The 19,106-nt window shown below is 41.6% G+C and overlaps 1 protein-coding gene and 1 long non-coding RNA gene across 2 annotated transcripts; both read left to right on the top strand.

Annotated features, from left to right (window-relative positions):
* Nucleotides 1-2,275: 2,275 nt before the first annotated feature.
* Nucleotides 2,276-4,943, top strand: LOC117461871 (E3 ubiquitin/ISG15 ligase TRIM25-like). Its single transcript, XM_034103865.2, has one exon. The coding sequence runs from the start codon at nt 2,354-2,356 to the stop codon at nt 4,007-4,009; it is 1,656 nt and encodes a 551-aa protein (XP_033959756.1). The 5' UTR covers nt 2,276-2,353; the 3' UTR covers nt 4,010-4,943.
* A 10,635-nt stretch (nt 4,944-15,578) lies between these two features.
* LOC117461726 (uncharacterized) lies at nt 15,579-17,437 on the top strand. Its single transcript, XR_004553743.2, has 3 exons — nt 15,579-15,662; nt 16,510-16,599; nt 17,153-17,437. It is a non-coding gene; the product is annotated as an uncharacterized lncRNA (long non-coding RNA).
* Nucleotides 17,438-19,106: the final 1,669 nt, after the last annotated feature.

Raw genomic sequence — 19,106 nt, 5'->3', positions numbered from 1 at the left:
ACCATATCTTTCAGGGGCTTTGTGTGCCATGACAACTTCTTATGGCTTTACATGTTGTGTTACAATAAAGACAGATCTGAGATGTCAGCAAGATGGGTCCATGCAGAGATCCTCGGGCTGCAAGAAATATGGATTTGAACTAGGAATACTTTATGTGCTTATACTTCCAATATACAAGTAGGTCTACAGTATGGGCACTTCCAAAAAGGGATTTTAAACATTGCTGAGCCACAAAGCCTGTCATTTCTTTCAACTCATCAAGTGGAGGTTTTTTAAGAAGTGTTTCAGTTTTTCTCCCGAGTTTAGAAACAAGAAAGAGTAAAAGACGAAACCACTTGAATAAGAACACAAGAATACATCGGACATGTCTCCCAGTGTAAACGAATTGCAAAAGATCATGTTTCTGTGTTGCTTCAACGGTTATCTTTAGCTGCTAATGTGCCAGTGTTAATCTTACTGGGTTACCACGGGAGCCAGTTTGAAAGCCAGACTATTTAGGCGAAGTTTGCCAAAATATGAACTGATATTTGTAATATAACGAGTATACGGAACCGTAGACCAACCTACGTGGATTTGTTTACATTGGGTATTTATTCGTTTCAACATAATGGATAAGTGTCGGAGTAGCATCGTAGCTAACGGCTGCTAACTGTTGGTAGCTAACGGCTGCTAACCGTTGGTAGCTAACAGTTGGTAGCTAACGGCTGCTAACCGTTATTAGTGTGAATGCTGTGCCCTCGCCATAAAACACAATGTCGCTGTAACTCCAATTGACACGGTCCGATCGTCCTCCAATCTTCACTTGTATATCACTGGCCAACAGCTCTACGTCAAATCTGACATCTCACCATATGCCGTTTCCATGGAAACGCATCCTTCGCCAAAAAACACGATGTTGTCGTAATGCCTATGAAAAGGGTCAAAACAGCACCAGATTTCAGTCAATGGTCCAGCCCTCAACATGTCTATGTGCCAATAGTGAGTTTTCCTCAAAAGCTGTTGCCATGGCAACACATCCCTCGCCATAAAACGCGAAATTGCTATAACTCCTATGAAGATGGTCAAAAAGTGCTCAAACTTCACATGTGTGCTAACAGTCCAGCCGTGAAGACATCTACGTGACAATTTTGAGATTTCTTCAAATGCCGTTGCCATAGCAACACAATGCTCACCATGAAACACGGTTTTCTCATAACTTCAGTGAAAATGCTCCAAACGGCCCAAAACTTCACAGGTTTGGTAACGATGCAGCCATCAACACATCTAAGCGTATTATGGGGTTTCATCAAATGCCGTTGTCATGGCGACAGATCACTCGCCATCAAGTTAGTTCAAAAGTTTGCAGTTAAAATATTCTGCTGCTTTTCAAAGCGTTTTTACTTTCTTTTCTCTTACACATTCATTCACTACTACGTACATCTGATATCTAACTCCTTCAGCCTACTTTCAGCTGCAGAAACCATTCAACTATTAACTTATTCAGCTATTTCAGGACATTGAGGCTATACATTTAGTTGTTTATACCTTTTTTAAACCTTTTCTTTTAAATATTAAGCTTCTTCACTATTTTTCCTACTCTTCCAGTTTAACATTTCACTTTCAAAGTCATTGCAATGCATTTGAGCTGTAACAATTCTGATTCAAATAATTTCACTTTTCTGCATTTCTCCGCTAAGTTCAGCAACACACTGACTTGGTCTCTGTAGCTAAAAGCAGCTCCCATTCAACTAATAACATATTCAGCTTTTTCTGCATTTTCAACTAAATTCAGCAACAAATGTTCACAGTTTACAGCATTTGCACTCATTTTCAGCAGGAAATGCATTTTCTAGTTCTACTACTCCAACTACTACTACTACTACTTCTAATACAACTACTGTTGTATGTACTTACTGTACATTCAACTATTAAATCAATCAGCTATTTCAGTACATTGAGGCTATACATGTACAGTAGAGGAAATAAGTATTTGATCCCCTGCAGAATTTGTAAGTTTACCCACTTATTTTACAACTAAAAGCTCTCTTCAAATGTAGAGCAGGTTGTGAGCGAGGCTCCGTTTGTAAATGAGGAAACAGTTCAGAGTGTCTGCTCCTTCTCCTGGAATGAGTCAGAGTTTGATGAGCCCTCCCTCTTCCTCCTGCTCTCAGACACAGCCAGCTCCACTCTGCGTTTCCTGGTTCCTCCCCTTTAGATCCACACTGAGGAGGATGGGTGGAACCAACACGTGGGTAAAGTACAAGAGCTGATAGGCTACATTCACTGCACACACACATCCTGTTCAGATCACAGCTCTCATAGTTTCAGGTTTCAGAGAGTGAAACTCAGACACTCTCTGCCACTGAGAGGAGAAATGGCGCAGAAAGGAGTTCAGCTGGACCGGGAAACCTTCTCTTGTTCGATCTGTCTGGATCTACTGAAGGACCCGGTGACGACTACCTGTGGACATAGCTACTGCATGAAGTGTATTAAAGCCCACTGGGACGGAGAGGATGAGAAGGAGATCCACAGCTGCCCTCAGTGCAGGCAGAGCTTCACACCGAGGCCTGTCCTGCTGAAAAACACCATGTTAGCAGCTTTAGTGGAGGAGCTGAAGAAGACTGGACTCCAAGCTGCTCCTGCTGATCTCTGCTATGCTGGAGCTGAAGACGTGGCCTGTGATGTCTGCACTGGGAGAAAACTGAGAGCCCGTAAGTCCTGCCTCGTGTGTCTGGCCTCTTATTGTGACAAACACCTCCAGCGTCATTATGACGTAGCTCCATTAAAGAAACACAAGCTGGTGGAGCCCTCCAAGAAGCTCCAGGAGAACATCTGCTCTCGTCACGACGAGGTTATGAAGATGTTCTGCCGCACTGATCAGCAGAGTATCTGTTATCTGTGCTCTGTGGACGAACACAAAGGCCACGACACGGTGTCAGCTGCAGCAGAGAGGAGGCAGAGAGAGCTGGAGGGGAGTCGAGAAAACATCCAGCAGAGAATCCAGGACGGAGAGAAGGAGGTGAAGCGGCTTCAGCAGGAGGTGAAGGCCATCAATGGCTCTGCTGATAAAGCAGTGGAGGACAGTGAGAAGACGTTCACTGAGCTGATCCGTCTCATGGAGAAGAGAAGCTCTGATGTGAAGCAGAAGGTCAGATCCCAGCAGAAGAGAGAAGTGAGTCGAGTCAGAGAGCTCCAGGAGAAGCTGAAGCAGGAGATCTCAGAGCTGAAGAGGAGAGACGCTGATCTGAAGCTGCTGTCTCACACAGAGGATCACAACCAGTTTCTGCACAGCTACCCCTCACTGCCAGCCCTCAGTGAAGCTACACACTCCTCCAGCATCAACATCCGTCCTCTGAGCTACTTTGAGGACGTGACGGCGGCCCTGTCAGCAGTCAGAGACAAACTACAGGACGTCCTGAGAGAGGAATGGACAAACGTCTCACCGACTGAAGTGGATGTTTTACTGCCAGCAGCAGAGCCCGCCTCCAGAGCTGGGTTCTTCAGATACTCACAGGAGATCACTCTGGATCCAAACACAGCAAACACACAGCTGTTATTATCTGAGGGGGGCAGAAGAGCAACATTCATGAAACAACATCAGTCTTATTCTAGTCACCCAGACAGATTCACTTATTGGCCTCAGGTCCTGAGTACAGAGAGTCTGACTGGACGTTGTTACTGGGAGGTGGAGCGGAGAGGGAGAGGAGTTCATGTAGCAGTCGCATACAAGAATATCAGCAGAGCAGGGGGTGAATCTTTCTTTGGAAACAATGACAAATCTTGGTCCTTAGAGTGTTTCCAAAACAGATATTCATTTCGTCACAACAATATCAACACTCCCATCTCAGGTCCTCTGTCCTCCAGAGTAGGAGTGTACCTGGATCACAGAGCAGGTGTTCTGTCCTTCTACAGCGTCTCTGAAACCATGACTCTCCTCCACAGAGTCCAGACCTCATTCACTCAGCCGCTTCATGCTGGAGTTTTGCTTTATGATTATGGAGACTCAGCTGAGTTTTGTAAACTGAAATAGCCTGAAGTCATTTGAGGAACTCTTCTACTTCTTAAACTCATTGTGTCCATCATTGTTGCTGAGAGCTGAGTGTTCATGTCTTCACTGCACAGAGATCAGCTGTCAATCAAACATGATGGGATGTGCTTTAACGTCTTCTCACGAGTTGTTCTGTAGATGCTGGAGTTTCTTCAGGCAGCGCTCCTTCCTGTGTCTGTGTAGCCGTGGAGGCTGTCACTGCTCAGGAGGGTTGCTGTTAACCTCAACTCATATTTCTCTGCATGGAAATGTAGACTTTGCTCTAAATACTTGTTGAATATCGATATTGATGTATTTGTATGTTGTTGTTTCTCTTGTAAAGCTTGAGTCTTCAGAGAGAAAGCACCAGAGCTTCTCTCATTGTAGATATTTTATTCTGGCCACTTTCTCAACAATAGAGACATTTATAACATGTATTATTTTGACAGATTATATATTATTGTTGCCCAAATTAAGTAACAAATTAGTTCCCCAGATGGTTATAACACTTATTTCATCATTAAATGTTTATTTAAAATTATATTACTTACCGTCATGATCATAATCAATAAGTCAATCAATTATTATTCTCCTGTCAATAGCTTAGAGTCTTTGTTTGGGAAATACATTGTATAATATTGCAGTTATTTCTCTGCAGACTAATTGTTGTTGTTGTTGTTGTTGTTGTTGTTATTGTTGTTGTTGTTGTTATTGTTGTTATCCAAATAGAAAGTGGGTACTCTGATGTTTTATAGAACATTAATTATCATGATAATAATCAGCAAGTAAATCGTTTCTGATTCTGTTTGAAATAGCTGAGATTCTGATGGTGTGGATGAAGTGAAACTGATCATGAAATCATTGAACAGACTTTACTGATGGGATGTGTGATCAAATTAAATGTTTGGATATTAATAAAGGTTTGCCTTTCAAAAATAAAAAAGGATGTTCTTCTTGTATAATGTCCAAGGTGCCATAACATTTAACAATTTTCATTCAAATCATTTCACTTTTCCACATTTCTCCGCTAGGTTCAGCAGTTTGTAGCTAAACGCAGTCGCCATTCAACGGTTACAATATTCAGCATTTTCTGCATTTTCTAGTCTAACTTCTACTGCCTTCCTCCATGAAACTACTGGCTTTCTGTGGTGAGTATTTCACTATATTTAAATGTGTATACTTGTGGAAGCCCATTCTCTAAAAAGGAAAGTTGCATAGTTAACAATGGTGAAAGTAACTTAGTACATTTACTCAAGTAATGTAGCCTACTTAGGTATAATTCTGGTACTTCTACTTCCACATCATTAATACAAATCTGCATATGAACTAAAGGTATTAAAGAAATGTAGTGGGGTAGAATTACAAAGTACCTCAAAAATGTACTGGAGCAAATCTACTTTTCACTGTATTTCAATACATTTCAGAGGCTTTTAATGCACTTCATTTATTTGACAAAAGTAGTTGCTTTTTATACAAATTCATGTAATTTCTCATGATGAAAACAAGATTTTATAATATTGTGTAATAAATACAACTCTTATATAAAAGAGTACTTTTGATACCTGAGTACATTTAGCTGATAATACTTCTGCCAAATAGACAATAAATAGAAATTCTTTGGAAAGTTCAACACTTTTCTTCTGTGACAGTTTCAACCTGCATGGCACTAAAATAGATATATCAAAGGTGAACCTGTCCGACTCCAAGTGGGAGGACTTCCATGTGATCACTGGAGCGTTACAGATGTACTTCAGAGAGCTGCCGGAGCCTCTCTTCACCTACGCTCTCTTCCACGACTTCATCAGCGCAATCAGTACGTGAAACAAACAGCTGCACCAACACTATCGGCAGTCATTCACGCATTAACTCTGAAGTCAGTCGACTGTCTGTAACACCAGGAAGCCTCTCTCATGGCGCATTCCCACTGCAAGGCCTCGCACGGCTTAGTACGGTATAGTTAGGCCTTGGTAGGCCAGGCTCACTTTATGCTGCGTTTCCATTACAGTTTAGTAGCTGGGGCAGTAACTATAGTAACGCAGTGTAGGCGGAGCCGTGACGTCATCTTCAATGCGAACCACAGAAAACCAACATTAGCTGTTAGCTGTTAGCACTCAGAGCACATATATGGAAGCAAACAAGAGACAGAAGTATTTGAATTTGATCAGACACCGAATTTATAGCATTGAAAATAATTACTTTGAAAATCATGTATATGAATTTGTTTTGCTCCGAATTTACCTATATGAAATAAAAATGTAAAAATTGAAGAATGTTCAAATTCAGATCCCAAAATTCAAGTGAAAAGAATTCGACGTCAAATATTTCGGTGTTTAAAATTCGATGTCAAAAAATTTGGTGTATAAAATTCGACGTCAAAAATTGCGATGCAGCATCATCCTGGCTACTCAGACAGGAAAAGCAATAGAGTCCGAATGCAATCAAACCGACTTCTGGCCTATCAGAGCCAAGCGGCAAACCCCGGGACAGTGCGGTGAAGCCCAATGCGGCAAACTGTAGGCGATGGATGCAGATGGGAGCAATTCCCGTAGACCCTATGTTAAAATGTCGAACTTAACATCAGAAAATGAACATGTTTCTAGCCTGGATCCACAAAACATATTCTGTATATAGTTAGATTCCCCCTTCATGACAACGGGACTGCTGCTCCTAGCTCCTCTCTGCTAGCTCCGTGATGCTACAGCGGCTCAGCTCATGAGGAGAACACTACTTGAACTCGGCCGTGTTTGTTGTGTTGGCTCCTGGTGGACTATTCGTCATGCAAATATAGGATTTATCTGCGGTTAAAACAGACCGTCCATGAATGCAGTTTCTTCGGTAAGTCAACCCTGCGTACTTTATGTTATGTTACTGGTGTTTTTATTAAGCTAACGTTAATGAATGTTTAGAGTTGGGTTAGCATTTGAGCAATCGTAGCTCCATCTGTGCTAATGATGCTATGCGTAGCATCCAAGAGTGTAACACATTAAGTGGGATGCTACTGTATACCAAAAGGCTTCTGTGTGAGGTTGCTAAAATAAGGTCATCCTTGTACGTTAGATAGTTAGTTTGCTAGTTAGGTTACTGTATGCATTGTTAAGGTTCATTTAAATTCGCTATGCTCTACTATGGCATAAAATAGACTAGCTAAAGTCAACGTATTGTTGAAGAGAGGCTTAGTGTATATTAAATCAACCTCACAATGAAATGTGTGTATCTTTAAAATATGAACGTCACATTTCAAGATAATAACGCTCCCTTAGATATTGTAATATGGTTTGTTGAACTGGAGTTATTTATTGCAGCTAACCGTTTATCCGACGAACGACCCAAACATTGTTGTTTTAATATTATTACCAATGCCTCTTTTAATTGTATTATGCTCACACTTGAGAAACAGCCTTATCGTGGCTGTAGAACGGAACATGTAACTTAATGCCTGCATTTAAGGACGATGAATAGCGTAGTCAATGCTTTAGTGACAAGGAAATTATTTGTTTAAATATTAGATACGGTATGACGTTATCTGTTACTTTAGTCAAAATGAAGCTATTGCATTGCATTTGTTAAATAGGTTTGTGTCTTACCCAGTACTCAAGTTGTAAAAAAGATCAGGAGGGATGGTGGATTTTATCATATGGGGACATAATTTGTGCTGATAACCCGCCGAGGGTGGGAGACCAACCAGCATAAAGATAATTATTATACTCCTAAAACAACATGCATGCTATGGATGTTCAGATACTCCTTTCATTGCTCTTGACAAAGGCACCTCAGAATTAGAGTCGGTCCCCGGGCTGCCATGGCACCACTAACATTTAGGGTCAAATGCAGAGGACAATTAGCGCAACATCTTTGTTTCACTTTAATTTAAAGGGGGCGAGGGGATACAAAAATGTGGTTATAATGGAAGTATATGGTAAAAATCTTGTAGGTTAACAGTCCCTCATTTATTATTCAGATTGATCAACTGATTATACTAATAATAAAGTCAAAATAGTTTTTAGAATATTGAATTATAGTGTATTTTTTTTAAAAAGCAGTTACTGGTGTACGATCAAAACTGGTATCTAAAGGGTTACATTTCTATCATAATTAATTAAATCATTATGTAAATTCTTCATGAAAAATGTGAGGACATTTTTTTGAAAAATATTGATCCGTCATCATTTTATTGCAGTTCAAATATAAATATTTTATGTTAACATTCCCAATGTTACTTTTTTTAACAGGGCATTAAGTGCACATTGAAATTGTTTACAAAATATGAAAATATATTAAAAGATTATACAGATAATACAAAATAGGACCAATGTTGTCAATGGCTGCCTACTCCACTTTTCCCCATCTCATAGAAGTTTCCAAAGATTTTCATAATCATGCTTTTTGGTCTCAATTTCTCTGGCTCTTGCTTTCGGATTGTTAGCTAAGCAATGGCTTTGAAGCCAAGTCTTGACATATACCTCTGGTCTGAACTTGTTCAGTGGAGGGCCAACACACTTGATGAAAAGCAAGGCTGACATGCTCTAGGGAGCTTCTAGTTGTGGTTAAAATGTTCATCTGACTAAACCCACATTCACAATCAGCTGTGGGTATACAGAGCGTTTTGCATAGTAGTTTCCCATTTTTTATTTTACTTAAAGAAAAAAGTCACTGCATTGAACAAGTCCCTGGCTTCTTCTCCATCCAACTCGGCATGGATATTTTCAAGTCTCTCCTTGAGGCGTCTGCAATTTTTGAGATTGTGAAGAAAAGCCTCCGAAGCGCCTTGGATCCTCCAATCATCCGTGAAAATGTCTTTATCATTAAGAGTCTGGTCGATCTCAGTAATGAAGTCGGTGAGCCAGAGTCTTTTCATTAACGCGTTGTAATTGTTTCTGAAGTAAAAATCGGACATGTCATTCAGAAAATCGTGTTGCCTCTGGCCGGGGTGACTGACTCGGCACCCGTTGCATATTTCTTCTCTGTACCGATGTATCACCCTCTCCACAATATCAACCAACACCGCTTTCACTGTGTCCATAAACAGAGACGTTTTGGCCCAAGGAGCAAAATCAGCAGCAGTAGTATTGCATGATTCGGGTTTCCCCCATGGTGGTGTTGCTGGTGGACTCTGTTCCTGGCTGCAACTCGCGGGGGGAGTCTTGGCTTTTCTCTGCTCCATGGCTAGTTTACAACGGTCGTCTTAGCGAGGTCCTTCGTTTTAGATGATTTGCTGAGTGGAGGGTAGGGCTTATTGCGTTGAATGGGGGGTAGTCAATTATAGAATTGAGAGTTTTTAGAAAAAAGTTCTTCTTTGCGTTGTAGCTTTTTCATCTCATCTCCAGCAATAGGTCATCATTTAAGAACAAGTAATAGTTTTGTCACGATTCTACAGAAAAAAGTCAGAAAAGTATAGTTGCGTACATCAGGGGTGTATCTCAAGGTATCTTGGTAACATAAAATAACTAAAAATGTAAGTTTATCAGAAAAGAAAAACCTTGTTTATCTGAACAAGTGTTGCGTACGCCAAAGTGTGTCTAAAAGTATCTTAGTAGCACAAGAAAAAAGAGAAGAAAGCGTTAATGTTAACAAAAACTGGATTGTTCCACTGAAATAATAAATAAATAATTTCAAAAAGTGCGCTTAAAAAGAACAAATGTATTCAGATAAAAGTATTTTGTTAGACTATAAAGTCCACGATGGTTACATTTAACCCCTACCCCCTTTGTATTATATGTTTGTTTTCCTAATAAAAGCCAGAGTCACCTGAATTAATTTAGTCTCCATACCTTTTATTTTTTACATTTTGTAACAATCTTAAAACATTTGTAGAGAACAAACACTGTGGTTAAAATTAGTGTCTTTATGACGTCTCTCACACAGTTGGTAATTTTCACAAAATTCATTTTTAAACACATCTTCTTGATACAGAGACAACCCCGACATTCTTTTTACATAGGTAGAATACACAATGTCTTTCTTGAGGGGTCCTTAGTTTAAAATGATCTGATGAGGAGGGTGTGACTTGTTATGTTGAGTGGGAGGCAGAGTCCTCTGTAAAGGTGAGATTCTTTTTCACCAGTATAATGTCCATCGATGTCTGACTCTGTTTAAAAAGTTCTTTAAGCTTTGTAGCTTTTCCATCAATCATTTTCAGCCAAGCAGTCAGTGGTACCCGCACTGCTGTCTGAAATACTCCGCAGGTAGAATTAAAAATCTCCAAAACAAAATCATCAGAGGGATCCTTCCCCAGCGTCTCCAAATGACTTGCACGGTAATACCATCGCCCCGCTGGTCCGCTTTTAGTTTCCCAGACGGCGCTTGTCAGGACTCTTCTCACTTCTGGCAGCGGGGAAATAACTCTTTCTTCCTCCACATTGAGGGGCGGCGGTGAAATCTATTCTTTGATCTCGCATGCTGTCTGTGTTTCTTTGCTTTTCTTTGCAAATATCTTGTACACCTCTGTTTCCACGATGGTTTCTCGATGCACTACTTCTTCCGGTACCGTGGTTGCGTGGAGATCTCTGGAAGACACCAGAGTTAACACAGCCCAATCTGTTGAGGTCAGTGTCGCTTTAACACTGCGGGGTCCGTACGTTTCTCCATTCTTCAGATTGTAGAAATGCAGTTCATTCGCCATATAGTTGAATACATAACCCCAAACATCGCCATTTTTCAGATTCCATTCTTCATAAAGTTCTTCGGCTGGAGGCGTCTGAACCCGGCACATATATTGCATTCGTTTCTTGATTGGCGCTCCGGACTGATGGCTGTACGTTGTCACAGGCGTCTCGCTGATTAAACCCATATCTAAGCTTCTCTTTGCCATTTTTCTTTTTTGAAAAGTGCCTTGGTGATTGGAAATGACTGGCCTGTTATCTAGTTTGAGCGTATTTATTTTCGTCTATTTCCATCCCCTTACTTTTAAATGTTCTGGTGAGGAGGGCGGGACATGTTATGTTGAGTGGAGGCGGAGCCCCTGTACAAGCTGGAGGCTTCATGGAGTGAAATGGAGCAGAAACACACATTCTTTATGGGTATTATCCCAGTGTTCTAAATCTGCCTACCTTCCCTGCACTTTTGTGTATAAAAGCTGAAAAAAGTAGATAATGAAGTTAACCCCCTGACTCTTAATGGCTGTTTGTGATTTTGAGGCTATTTCAGTGAAAAACAAGGCTGTTTTGAACATTTTCCAGATGTATGCTTAAATTCTCTGGTAAAGTTACTGAAAAGATACACTTTTGTGTATAAAAGAGGACCACTAACATAAAGTACTCTGTTTGATGAGATTTCGTTAGGATTCTGACTCTAAAAAGGCAAGTTTTTTTATTTAAAGACTTTTTTTACAGACATTCGGCAGATTATGTGTAAAGATATTTTCACACAATATACTTGTAACTTGTTTTTTTAAATAAGGCTTCATTATATTTTGCATGTCATGCATAAACACATAAATAAATGTGTCATCTTTCTTGAAACTGTCCGTTTTACAGAAGAGTGAAGAATAATGGCTGTTTTCTGCTTCTTCATCCTCTGAATTTTCCTGCACTTTTGTGTATAAAAGCTGAAAAAAAGTAGATAATGAAGTACTTTGTTTTTAGTAGATGTCGTTAACCCCCTGAGGCAGTCCAAAAACTAAGCGTCTGTCTCTTAACCCACCATCCCCCGAGAGCCCTAATATACTCAGCTCCCCCACAGCAGCTCGGGTGTGAACTCCCCTACAGAATGTCAGTCACTGCGTACAACTTTTTTAGTTTTGGTCGATGTGAGTGCTCGTATATCCTGAAATCGTTTTAAATGTTGCCAGTTTTTGAATGATTGTAATAGTTTGTTTTACTTCGCATATTGACTGGCTAATGTGCCATTTTATTTGTGTTTTACAGCTGTATTTGTCTGCCTTTCATGTCTGTGTTTTATATGTTGTAACTTTGTGCATGCTGTCCCTTCTTGGCCAGGTCACTCTTGGAAAATATATTTTAATCTCAATGAGTTTTTTTACCTGGTTAAATAAAGAATATATATATATATATATATATATATATATTAGTGACACTCTGCAGATTTGTGTGTAATTCACTCACAAAGGAACTGTAAGATACACTGCAATGGATGCAAACCTATAGTTAATAAAAGTAATTATACATTAGTTCACAATCCTACAACTAAAGGAACTGTAAGATACACTTTTTTATGTATGCAAAACCTGTCATTTTGGAGAAACCATCTCGAGTGAAAGCTATCAATGATTCCTTACCAATGTAGCTATCTATGTGTCTTTTCTCGCCCCCCCCCCCCCCCCATCAAAAGCTCACTCTTTATGACACCTTAAGGAAAACTTACTGACACTCAAGCGGATCCCCTTGGAGAAAAGTCAGAGTCTTTTGCAGTCAAACCGGGGGAGAAATCCTGCTCGTTCCTTCAACCTTCCTTACAGAGCCCCTCCTCCAACACACGTGACCAGAAAGAGGCTGTACTCTGAACCCACCCACCCCTATGCCCGCATTCGCTTCTTGACTGGCGCTTCAGACGGTTGACTCGGTAAGTTGAATTGTCTGTCTTTTTTTAAATTTATTTTGAGTATATCTCTATATGGTCTTATCCCAGTCATTTATACAGATGCTTTCATCAGTGTGAAATTGCACATCAAGGGCAGGCATCAAAAGCTAATTAGATTAGACAACAAAGGGCTCTGAGGGGGAGGGGTCAAAGAGACTATCTATTCAATACATCAAAAATACCTATACAACAGAGGGGGTGTCTGGGGCTAATATAATTGCTGGCAATTACTCCACTCTCAGGGTCAGGGGTCAAATACCTTAGCTATCTTAATTGATGCAATAAATGGCCTGTACACAAAAGGGGGGTGCCTGGGGGTAATATAATTGAGGGGCAATTACTCCACTCTCAGGGTCAGGGGTCAAATACCTTAGCTATCTTAATTGATGCAATAAATGGCCTGTACACAAAAGGGGGGGGGTGCCTGGGGGTAATATAATTGAGGGGCAATTACTCCACTCTCAGGGTCAGGGTCAAATACCTTAGCTATCTTAATTGATGCAATAAATGGCCTGTACACAAAAGGGGGGTGCCTGGGGGTAATATAATTGCGGGGCAATTACTCCACTCTCAGGGTCAGGGGTCGAATACCTTAGCTATCTTAATTGATACAATAAAAAGCCTGTACACAAAGGGGGTGCCTGGGGCTAATATAATTGCGGGGCAATTACTCCACTCTGGGGTCAGGGGTCGAATACCTATAACTATCTTAATTGCTACAATAAAAGGCCTATACACAAAGGGGGTGCCAGGGGCTAGTCTAATTGGGGCAATTACTCCACTCTGGGGTCAGGGGTCAAATACCTATAACTATCTTAATTGCTACAATAAAAGGCCTGTACACAAAGGGGGTGCCTGGGGCTAGTCTAATTGGGGCAATTACTCCACTCTGGGGTCAGGGGTCAAATACCTATGGTAGGTGGTATGACCTGTCACACCACCTGTCACTTTTTTGATGAGAAGGACATGTGTACTACTACTCCAGTACAAGTAAAGAGCCACAAAGGAGACAAAGTGTTACAAACTTATGCCTTTCTGGACCATGGAAGTTCATCTACATTTTGCACAGAAAGTTTAATGAGGAGGCTAAACCTTACAGGACAAAGGACTAACATTCTCCTAAAGATAATGAATCAGAAAAAATGTGTGTCTAGTCATCATATCTCAGGTTTGGAAATATCGAGTCTGGACGAAAACAATTTCCTTCAACTATCCGATGTCTTCACACATAAAACCATGCCTGTTTCCAAGCACAATATTCCTCTACAAGAAGATCTGTAAAAATGGCCTTACTTAAAGGACATCAAAATTAATGACATTGCTTCTGGCATTGACCTACTCATTGGGACAAATTATCCTAAGGTATTGGAACCTTGGGAGCTGATCAATAGCCAAGGAGAAGGACCGTATGCTGCAAAGACCCTACTGGGGTGGGTCTTCTATGGTTCCCTAAAAGGAAGCAACGACAGCAGAGATGCTAATGGCCACCCTGCTGCTGCTGTCAATCGGATAACCATTGTACGCCTAGAGGAGCTATTGGTCAAACAATACAATCATGATTTCAAGGAAAATACAAGCAAGGAAACAGAGGAAATGTCCAGAGAAGACAAACAATTCCTGAACATTATGAATCACTCTGAAAAAATTTCAGACACCAAAGAGGATGGAGATGTTGTAGCAGACGCCAAAGAGGATGGAGATGTTGTAGCAGACGCCAAAGAGGATGGAGATGTTGTAGCAGACGCCAAAGAGGATGGGGATGTTGTAGCAGACGCCAAAGAGGATGGAGATGTTGTAGCAGACGCCAAAGAGGATGGACATGTTGTAGCAGATACCGAACCAGAAGTGAAAGTGGATACCGAACCAGAAGTGGAAGTGGAGATGTCAGATGGACACTACTGCCTAGACTTGCCATTCAGACAAGAAAATCCCAGCTTGCCCAACAAACACCTTACCGAGCAGCTCATCTGCGATGTTGCAGTTACGGTACCAGGGCACCGGCTGAATCCAAGTGACAGACCTGAAGAAGTGACTGACTCATCCATGCAGGAGCCCTATAAGGAGAGGCTTGGAATTGGTTGAAAATAAAACCCACAGGTTCTCTAAGCGCTGGACGGGATGGCAACACGACTGCTTCAACCTAAGAACAGCAAAGACTGATGACCCTTAAAATAAGGGAGAAGAAAGGAAACTAAACATTCTTTTAGAACACATACTGTCACAATCTTAAGGAGAACCCAAATGCAGCACTCGAGAAACCAAGGAGAATTGGTAATATACTTTATTGGAGATTCCACTGGATCGGAGGAATGCCAACCGGGCAGTATAACGCACCGGAGGACAGCGGGCAGAAGGTGAGTCAGGGACAGGCAGAGGGTCAGGGAGTAAGCGAGGCAGTCAGCGTGGATACAGGCAGGGTCGGATAACAGGCCAAGCAGGATAGTCGAGGGACAGGCAGGATCAGGAAACAGGCAGAGCAGGCAGGTCGGGGACAGGCAGGGTCGGAACCGGGTAGGCAATCTAGTGTTGAACGTGGGAGAGACAAGCATGAGGCAAAGTACAATCTGGCAAAGAGTGTGTGTCAGGTGCGAGTTTAAATACTGGCAGAAGCTAATGGGTGCAGAAGAGAAAGAGAGTGAGTTAACGAGTGGGTGTGGAAAACAGGTGAGACAGGTGAATGGAAAACTACTGGTGAATGATGGAGCAGACTATGACACATACACACCATTTGTATAGCTCCTTTATTATTTATTCGTAATTGTTTTCGTTTAATACTAAAGCCAATTAGGGGCCGGTTTGTAGGAGCCATTTTATGGGTGTTGTTGGTGTGTCAGTTTATTTAAGTTATATGTATAGTGCAATATTATTTATGAACACTGGGTGGCGGGGTTTAGCTGCACCGGGTGTATATAAAGAGGTCATAGGTGACAGGAGAGGGAGGGACACAGAAGGAAGAGAGCATACCGATTCCAACAGCCCGGCAGATGCTCATCACAACAATTAGAACTGTACAATTAACCCTGGTATGTAAAGCTGAATAAAACCTCATTATAAACGACAACAAAGGACCGGAAACTCATCTGTTTGTGTCTGCGTCTGGATCACTCTTCAGCCCTTCTGTGTAAGTAACGGCAAAAATATATAGGACATAGGAAAGGAAATTGCCATTACAGATGGTATCATTTCATCAACAGTTTTGAGTCTTACCAGCTAGCTAACACGAGAGAAAAACCTAGCTAAACTCCAAACTAAGTTGTTATTACTGCTTATGTCCATATATTCCACCTTTGGTGACTAAAGTAATGAGTAATGACTGAGATTACTGACTCTTGACTTGTTATTTTTAGTATTTTTAAATATGAAGTCTCTCAGATCGCGTTGTCCTCCTGGTCGCTTGGCCATTGTGATGACCGTTACCTGCGCTTCTGGCATCGATCAAACAGGCGTATCACAGCGCCCTAAGGGCACTCGCATAGTATAGCGTCAGTGACTTGGTAAAAATGTCATTGCGTGTGTGCGTGCTCCCTCGCCCACAGTATTTTACTCAAAATGCGCAAAATTAATGTTGAAATAGCAGTAATACCAGTGCCACGTTCATTGATAACATTACATAAAGGATGGAAAGGGGGAATGGCAGTTTTAGAAGGGGGATGATTTTGACCATTTTTATTTCAGGCGGGATGCCATCCCCCCTCAACTCGAGTACTGGTCTTACCCTTTCATGTGTGATACATATGAATATGGCATATGAAAACAAATTAATTTGACTGACTCATGAAAACCTCATCCAAAGTAACAGTAAAATAAAAAGGACCTACACAATCAAACTGATACAGTATAAGGACTGTGATATCCAGCCATTTCTTAAGTATAACAATAAGATTATGACCTGTTTTTAAAAGAAGATAAAAAGTTTGCATGTAAAGTCTGTAAGCTATGCATGTAACTTTACATCTGTTTGTTCAAAGTGTCCTCAAGGTGATCCAGACAGGCTGGACCAGAGGAGGAGAGACATATCTGGACTCCTAGCAGCAGAGAACTTCAGCACGGATTCCAAGGTATACCTTTTTCATACTTTACAGAGAATGCATAAAGTAATGTATAATACACTGATATACATGCCATTAAACATGACTAAATACTAGATCACCTACACATCAGTGATGTTGAGTGTACTTTCTTAGAAAAAGGTTACATTTACATTTTACTAAGCAACATCACTTTTTTGTTCAACTTTCACATTTCAATGTATTTAAGGCAAATATTATTGAACATATGAGAACTACGACCCTTTGTCTCTGCATACTGACTGTAACAACATGTAAAAAGTGATTCTTTCAGTGAGACAACCGAACAGAGCAAGCTTCTACAGTTGCACTAAGCTTTGATAACAGTTAAATATTATTTTAATAATACATTTATTTCAATGTTGATGAATTTAGAACGGTTTATTCATAATCTGATTATCTTTGTAGTACACTGTTGGATTTTAAAAAACACATTCAAAATAAAAAAAATAATTATATGTATAGCCCCTGAACAAACAAACACACCTCTTTCTTAAATAACACACTTGTTCTGCAATAATATGTGTTTTGATATTTCTGTTAGGAAAGGACACGCCTGAGAGACAGGACTGCTTCACCATGTTCTCTTTCTCTGAGGGTCCAGAAGAACATCCAAGAGGGAAAGGAGAAGCTGATGTGATGAGATTTAAGAGCAATACAGGACATTCACTAAGAGACACTTATATTGTAACACAAAGACCTGCCCACTGAATAGTTTTGTAGTCTAACAGGAACTTCATGTGTGTGTTGTTTTGTGTTTTACGTTGCACCTCAGAGACAGTGTGATTATTGTCAGGCCTATAAAGTTTGGCAAAAAAAAAAAGTCAGCTGATCAAATGCATTTGCCTCACTTTATGAGCTTCACAATACTTGTGCCTTGTACCGCCGAGTTTGCAACGTCATAAATAAATGGTGCCAATCTTCAGTCAGATGTGAATTTGTAATCTAACATTTTCAGTAAGAATAACGGACAAAAGGAGTGCAAATAAAATGTATTGAAATGTCAACTAAAAGTTATCAAGCATGAACCATCACCATTTTTTTAAAAATAAATACGAAATAATATACATAAGTTACACTAAATGTTAATCTGTTAATTGACAGGGTAGGCCTGTGCAGGTGGTAACAGCTATGCCCAGCATGGGCTAAGTTCTGTAGGTGCAGCTGGTGCAGGTCCTCCTCCATCAGGCCTGATCCTCCTCCATCAGGCCTGATCCTCCTCCCTCAGGCCTGGTCCTCTTCCCTCAGGCCTGGTCCTCCTCCCTCAGGCCTGGTCCTCCTCCCTCAGGTCTGGTCCTCCTCCCTCAGCCCTCTCCGGCCAAACCAACAGACAGGACGTTCATAAAGCTGAGGTTTCCCCCAAAGTCTCTAATCATCCATCCTGTGAATATGAGAGGGGGGAAACAGTGTAATAGATGCTTTGGACAATAAGAAATATAAAGTTAACTGTTGAGTTGCTCAGTTTTTTAGATTGAAAGGGTTTAATAATACAAACAAAAGGAGGCCAAGAAGTGAGGATACCCGGCCCGGAGGAAGACCGGGGTCCCTTTCTGGAGCCAGGCCCAGAAGGAGGCTCGCTCGTCGGCGAGCGTCTGTTGGCCGGGCTTGCCACGGAGCCCGGCCGGGCCCAGCCCGAAAAGGCAACGTGGGCAACACCTCCGCTTCTCCGTCCCGCGGGCCCACCACCTACGGAAACAACGATGGGGTCGGGTGCGCTGCCAGAAGGGTGGCAGTGAAAGCGGAGGGTCTCGACGGACCAGACCCGGGCGAGAGAAGCTGGCTTTGGGGACGTGGAAAGTCACCTCTCTGGGGGGGAAGGAGCGGGAGGTGGAGCGTTACCAGTTGGATCTGGTTGGGCTCACCTCTACGCACCGCGTCAGCTCTGGAACCTTACTTCTGGTAAGGCAAATGTCAGCCTTATGAACGGAGGTACCGTGGGACTTGCCCTTCACATGTACGGGTGTCCGCTCAATGGAAATGCGATGTCAACTTCCGATGTCAAGTTCCTGTCAGCAGCTAGACAGATGTTACCAGTGTTTACCAGTGTTGCCAGGGGCATGATAACATCCTCCACTGGAGGTTGGGTGCTGCTGCTGTGAATAAGTCCGACTATGGGTGCCGATGGGCGGACGGTAAAGCACCGCAAAGTAGACCCCCTTTAAGTGTTGCCAGGGGCACGAGAAAAATCCTCCACTGGAGGTTGGGTGCTGCTGCTGTGAAGAAGGCTGACTATGGGTGCCGATGGGCGGACGGTAAAGCACCGCAAAGTAGACCCCCTTTAAGTGTAGCCAGGGGCACGAGAAAAATCCTCCACTGGAGGTTGGGTGCTGCTGCTGCTACTTTTAATGGGGTCGTCAAATGTGATTGAAATGGACAGATTCCTGTACATTTCATGCATTTTTAATGGGGTCGTCGAATGTGATTGAAATGGACAGATTCCTGTACATTTCAATCACTTTTGATGGGAGTCGTCAGTATATGGAGCTTATCCCATAATT

This window comes from Pseudochaenichthys georgianus, chromosome 17 (assembly GCF_902827115.2).
Source record: "Pseudochaenichthys georgianus chromosome 17, fPseGeo1.2, whole genome shotgun sequence".
NCBI classification, from domain to species: Eukaryota; Metazoa; Chordata; class Actinopteri; order Perciformes; family Channichthyidae; genus Pseudochaenichthys; species Pseudochaenichthys georgianus.
Note: the sequence above shows the minus strand (reverse complement) of the source record. Positions and strands in the feature narration are given on the sequence as shown.